This window comes from Lolium rigidum, chromosome 2, assembly GCF_022539505.1.
Source record: "Lolium rigidum isolate FL_2022 chromosome 2, APGP_CSIRO_Lrig_0.1, whole genome shotgun sequence".
Classification (NCBI taxonomy): domain Eukaryota; kingdom Viridiplantae; phylum Streptophyta; class Magnoliopsida; order Poales; family Poaceae; genus Lolium; species Lolium rigidum.
The window spans coordinates 53,134,238-53,140,430 of NC_061509.1; the positions used below are offsets into that span (position 1 = coordinate 53,134,238).

The 6,193-nt window shown below is 42.8% G+C and overlaps 1 protein-coding gene across 1 annotated transcript; it reads left to right on the forward strand.

The window, feature by feature from the left end:
- The first annotated feature begins 1,590 nt into the window (after positions 1–1,590).
- LOC124686466 (ras-related protein RABC1-like) lies at positions 1,591–4,922 on the forward strand. Its single transcript, XM_047220408.1, has 6 exons — positions 1,591–1,840; positions 1,924–1,992; positions 3,198–3,263; positions 3,767–3,888; positions 4,042–4,170; positions 4,493–4,922. Exons 1-6 carry the CDS (start codon positions 1,699–1,701, stop codon positions 4,598–4,600), a joined length of 636 nt encoding a protein of 211 aa, XP_047076364.1. The 5' UTR covers positions 1,591–1,698; the 3' UTR covers positions 4,601–4,922.
- Positions 4,923–6,193: the final 1,271 nt, after the last annotated feature.

The following is a 6,193-nucleotide window of genomic DNA, read 5'->3' on the forward strand; positions in this document are numbered from 1 at the left end:
CATTTCATGTCCGTACGAAGCACATTGAGATAGACTATCACTTTGTTCGTGAACGTGTTGTCAATAGTGCTCTTGATGTCAAGTTCATTTCCCCCAAAAGACCAGCTGCTGATGGGTTCACCAAAGCTCTTCTGGTTAAAAGTTTAGCTGAGTTTGGCTTTAGATTAAGGGGGAAATGTTAGAGTATGTAACCTTGTACGTGTACGGTGTACGCTGCTCCGTACACCGTACACGTACCTCTCTTCTATGTCACGTCTGAGCCTTTTCGCTGCATATATAACGCACAACCGATAAGCCAAAAGGGCATGCATCGTTCCACCAAAACCAGCAGCTTGGAAACGGGAAATTTGGAGAGCAAAATTTGCCTCCTAAGGGACATCATCGTAGTGTTTTGGAATTGCCAACACAAGTATAGGCTGCACATGGGATGCAATCCAGTTTTGACGGTTAGGATAACTGGATAAACTAGCATTTGCATGAACTTAACACACGATTTTGCTAGATAATTTGTTTTCATTTTATTCTATACACAATATTGCAAAGTAAATTTAATTTGAGATAAGCGACAACTTAAATCAGTACTCCCTCCTTCACAGTTTATTAGGCGCGCGCGTACCCCTAGGTCACCAATTTAACCTATATAATTTAAATTATATGATATAAAAATTATATCATTAGAAAATATAACATCTAAACTTTCTAATGATATAATTTTTATAACATATAACTAATGCTAACTTGATCAAATTTACGACTTAAGGGTACGCGCGTGCCTTATAAACTATGAGAGAGGGAGTAGTATTTTTTAAAGGCCATTTCCACCGATGAGCGCGGCGGCAAATCTTCCTAGCAGATGAATTAGACTGACAAGGTTTTGCTGACTGACCCATGTCACATAGTATCGCCGTGCATCGTCCAACACGTAGGCACATGCATACTGAAAGGTGGATGTCGACGGCATTTGCTGCTCAAGTGTAATGAATAAACAAACCTTGCAATACATACTCCAGTAGTGATGAATCTACACACTACAGGGTGTGAAAGCTTTATCTGTGTTGGAGAGTAGCTAGAGATGTCAAATTCAGTCTGAATTTGGAGACTGCATAGATAGAACATGGGTGCATGTGAATCCATTTTTTAAAAAGTTTTGTTTGTGATATCAAAACATGTTTTTAAAATCGAAACATAAAATGATTTTTCAGATAATCTCAAATATGTGTCCTGGACATGAGTTTCGTGACGAAAAAATCTTTTATTTTGTCTCGGCAAAAAAGTGAAATTTTGCAGGGCTATATAGCAGTATATATGTGACGTATTTTGTCTTTTTTAGATTCTAAAATAGAAAAGTGGTTTCTCCGCGAAAACTTTCTACGCACACATAAAACATGCTTACGTACCCGGTTACTTTTATTTTAGAATTTTTTAACATTTGGAAAATGCATTTCCAACCTGGGTTCACATGCACCCAGGTTTAAACCGGACTTTTCCCTGAATTTGTGTGCTGACACACACCTAGCTTTGCCAATTAAACAAACAGTTTCATCTTTTTCTGTTTTCTCTCCCGTCCATCCCGTTTCTCCCTTTCTCCTTCTTCTCCGCACCGCACCGCAAAGCAAACCCTCCCTCTCTCTCCCCGCTCCCCTGGTACTAGCATCAGATCTGCGATCCGATCCAGTCCGGCGATCCCGCGCGGCCACCATGGCCGCCTCCGCATCCCAATCCCAACCCGACTTCGACTACCTCTTCAAGCTGCTCCTCATCGGCGACTCGGGCGTCGGCAAGAGCAGCCTCCTCCTCCGCTTCACCGCCGACTCCTTCGAGGACCTCTCCCCCACCATAGGTTCCTTCCTTCATCTCCCTCCTAATTCCTCTCATCCCTCATTTCCTCCCTCCCCATCTCTCAGACCTGCATCTTCTCTTCAGGTGTCGACTTCAAGGTCAAGATGGTCGACCTCGCCGGCAAGAAACTCAAGCTCGCCATCTGGGACACAGGTACGCACGGCCTCTCTCTTCCCAACTTAGCCGCTGCGACTGCGAGTATCCAGCGCTTGCTCAACTTCCTGTTAGAACTTGTCCTCTCATTGCGAATTTAGATGCTATATGGCCAAGGTCACCCACTTGTTTGTAGTACACTGACATGCGCAGGTTGCATAGTATCCATCACATTCAGTTTTGATTTCTTGGATTTTGTGGCCTAGGTAGGATATGATTGAACATGATCAACCATCTCCGGTCTGTTTTGGTATACCAACATGTGCTACAAGTTACATACTACTAAGCACATGTCTCATTCCAGACCCGTCTCTGTTTGTGCAATCCCAGTTGTTCATTGTACCACTGGTTATTTTGGGGCAGACTCCAAAGCTATTATTGTCTCTTTATAGTATCTAGTTATAATCTATTAGTTGCTGTGTACCTGATGTGTAATGCAACACAAACAATGGATCTAGATTGCCTCGTAGCATCAAAGATCATTAAGCCAAGCTAGCCTGATATTTTGATGACATATGGCATACCCAAGCCAGAAGGCCTGAAGTTCATTTATACCCTTTCTTCTCACTCTGGAGGATGCCACGAGGAGGGAGGCCAAGGGGTGTGAATAATCACGGGGCATTGTGGCCTCACGTATGTCATCCAAATATCACATGATAATTTATACTTGTGACATGCCATGGCGGTATTCTTCCCAAAAGACACAGTAAAGTTCTTTGGAATCGAACCATCTTTTGGTACAACTTTCATGTGTATCTTTATTTTAGCATGACCGCTTGTTTTCTGTAATAAATTGTTTTCCATAAAAGAAGCATTTAAGGATTTGTGTTGGTACATGCTGTGAAGGAGTTTAACAGAATATACTAGTCAATATTTTTTGAGCGAGATAAATTCATCTTCACGTACAGTAATCACATGGGTTCTTTCCTACTTTTCAAGTGTGGGTATGCATAAAGACGTAGAGTTTTTTCATCAAATCTTCTGAAGAATTACCCCTTTGAACAAGCTGTTTTTGTTTAAAATATTTTCTTCACCAATCTCAACTAGTCAAAATCAATTCGCATTACACATCATCAAACAAGTAATAATACTACTCATCTGTTTAATGAATTAAACCAGTATTCTCATGTATATTGTATGTGCGGTGTGACTGAGAATTTGTTTACATGCTTAATATCTGATTTAACATCTTGACCATTGTGCAGCTGGACAGGAAAGATTTAGGACCTTGACCAGCTCATATTACAGAGGGGCGCAAGGTGTCATCATGGGTAATTCTTTTCTCCTCTCCTTGTCATACATACTAGGGATGTGATGACTCCTCAGCTGGGAAAGTCTTAAGTTTCTTGGGATGAAAATCAATAAAAATATTAGTTCATTGCATTGAATTTCTCTATGAACTTGAAAATTATTCTGTGACATACAGCATCCTTTCAGGCTTTGTTCAGCTTTCATGTCTTCTGTATCTTGTAGAGAAGTACAACAATCTTTCTGGCTTCGGCTACCTTGGAGTCATTAGACAGTGTGACTGAGCTACTTGTTTTCTTTTGTATGTTTCTTGTTGGGTTAGAACGAGTTGCCTTAGTTTATGCATTTTAATCAAGGTTCTTTTAAATGCTAAGTGTTGAGTGAGCGTTTTGCCTCCACTTTTCCCTTTTCTGAACATTAAAGCCCGCCGTTTTGCCTCTGCTCAGCTCTTAGGTGCGCTTAACCGTGCGCTTAGGAGCACTTAATTTAGGACTGATTTTAATTAATATCTCGTCCATATTTTCAGTGTATGATGTCACTCGACGAGAAACTTTCACGGATCTTTCTGATATATGGGCGAAGGAGATTGACCTTTATTCAACAAACCAGGATTGTATAAAGATGCTTGTTGGGAACAAAGTGGACAAGGTACTTCAGTCTGCAGTTACAGCTTTTTAGATTTAATTTTACATTTTGCTGATTGTCTGCACATGCACCAGGACTACGTTCTATCTAGTTGTGCAGATATTGTGCAGGTTTCTTTGATGTATGTTTTCTTAATATGGATGATTGGTGTGGCAGGAAAGTGAGAGAGCTGTCACGAAAAAGGAAGGGATTGAGTTCGCCAGGGAATATGGATGTTTGTTTCTGGAATGCAGTGCGAAAACAAAAGTGAATGTAGAACAGTGCTTTGAGGAACTCGTGCTGAAGGTATGTTCTGGTTTTCAGCTTTTGATTTGTTCGGGAATCTGTCGTGATTTATTCTTTGCAACATATTGGCCTGTGATACTGTCCTCAAGGATGTTCATACTTGTAGTATAACTTTTTCTTTAATTTTGACCAAAAAGACAAGTATTAATGAGTTGTCTTCTTTGGCTAGACATAGTTTATAATTGCAGATTCAGCATATCTTTAGTACATGTGTTTACATCGAATAGAGTTTTTTTTTAATAGAGCTCTATATGGAAATACCTTGAGTTACTCATATCATAGAGCTACTGTAATCAAACTGACGTACATGCCCACAACGCAGATATTAGACACGCCGAGCCTCCTGGCGGATGCTTCTTCTGGGGCGAAGAAGAACATTTTCAAGCAGAAGGCACCGGAAGCTGACGCTGCCGCAAGCGGCTGCTGTTAATATGTTGCTAATTGATCTATGATATGTTATAGAAATTGATAAGCTTGTTTGTGTCAATTTTATTTTGCTTTCATTTTTCCTGTATATCAATATCCCATGTTGAGTCACAGCATTCACAAAGCAGTCTGTCGATCACGCTGGCAGTAGTTCAGTTCTATACTTCTATATCAGCAACACTTAATGTGGATCAGAGGGAGTACTACTAGTAAGCTTGAATCTATGGATGAATGTTTTCGTCATTGGGATAGTTGTATCACACCCGATGTCCTCTCTGATGTACTACCTTATTTGTGATGAAATTATAGTAGTCTGATGATTCAAATGGGACATTTGAAGTTTGCTGTCTCCAATCTCTACCTAGCGTTAATAATTACATATATAGGATGGATGGGAGAAAAGAAGATACTTGGCCTGACGTGTATTTGGTAGCCTGTTGTCGGTCGGGCCAGGCTGGGTGTGGTTGCGGACGAAATCGGTCCAACTGGTTGCCTGCATGAGGCCTTGGGCTGCGTCTGCAGGGTGGGCATGAAGACAACCACAGTTTCTACCGGGAATGCCCGGTGGAGCAAAAAAGGAGGGGCCCGCTGCACTTGTGGTGCACGGGTGGGAGACGCCGTGTCCCTTTGGACCGCACGCCAATAAATCCTATAACCGCCAAAGTGTCACATAAAGGGACACACTACCGCGGCGGATCCATTGCCTCGCCGCGAAGACGAAGAGTTCGATTGCGACCGCGACGACATCGAGCTTGACCACGATGGCATAGAGCTTGACGGCGACCTAGACCTCGACCTCGAGCACCACCTGCCTCTCCAATGGCGGTAAGCATGTGCAAACTCTTCTCCGACGCTCTATTTTGGAGGATCTGGTCGGGTAGATGTATTGATAGTTCTTTCGACGACATGCATATTAGATCTATTAGGGTTAGCAATGTTTGTTCTAGTACACTGATGCTCGGTATAGATGAATCCCAATTGATTTGCTCGGTGGTTTTTGGTAGTCCGCTACTGTTGTGCATCGATCTAGAAGCACTGGTCGCTTGGAGGGCAGATTTACGGCATATTGTTGTCCAGACAGGGGTTCGCTAGATGTCGTGTACATATACAAGGGTGAATGGATCGTAGCGAACAAGAGGGGGGGGTGAATGGGCGCTACACAATTTTTAACCTTTTTCAGTTTTTAGTGCAACGGAAGATAAAGGTGATAGCTTTAGTGATGGAGGTGTTCCTAGTATGATCCTAGGCTAGTGCAACATGTAAAGGAACCAAACAACAATAACAAGAATAAGGAGCGGGACAACCGGAGGGCGCGAAGACGAGGCGAGGATTTGTTTCCCGCAGTTCCTCCCACAAAAGGGAGTACGTCTGCGTTGAGGAGGTGCTAGCCTCACATAAGAGGCTAGACGGCCACACCACGAAGGAAGGCCTCACCTTCTTCCTCAAGAGAGCTCCACAAAGGGGCTCCCTTTGCTCCACTAAGGCACCGGTCGAGGCGGTGGTTCCTTCACAAGGTTGGGGCGAGCTCCACAACACCAGGAGGCTCCCAACACCCTATGGGGCTAGCACAACTCCAAGCTAGCCTCCATAGGAGCAC

Excerpts from the sequence above, each read along its gene's own strand:
- LOC124686466 (XM_047220408.1), top strand. The coding sequence starts at position 1,699 with ATGGCCGCCTCCGCATCCCAATCCCAACCCGACTTCGACTACCTCTTC. Across the intron at positions 3,264-3,766 it reads GGCGCAAGGTGTCATCATGG|TGTATGATGTCACTCGACGA; the intron begins GTAATTCTTTTC and ends CCATATTTTCAG. Across the intron at positions 4,171-4,492 it reads TTGAGGAACTCGTGCTGAAG|ATATTAGACACGCCGAGCCT; the intron begins GTATGTTCTGGT and ends CCCACAACGCAG.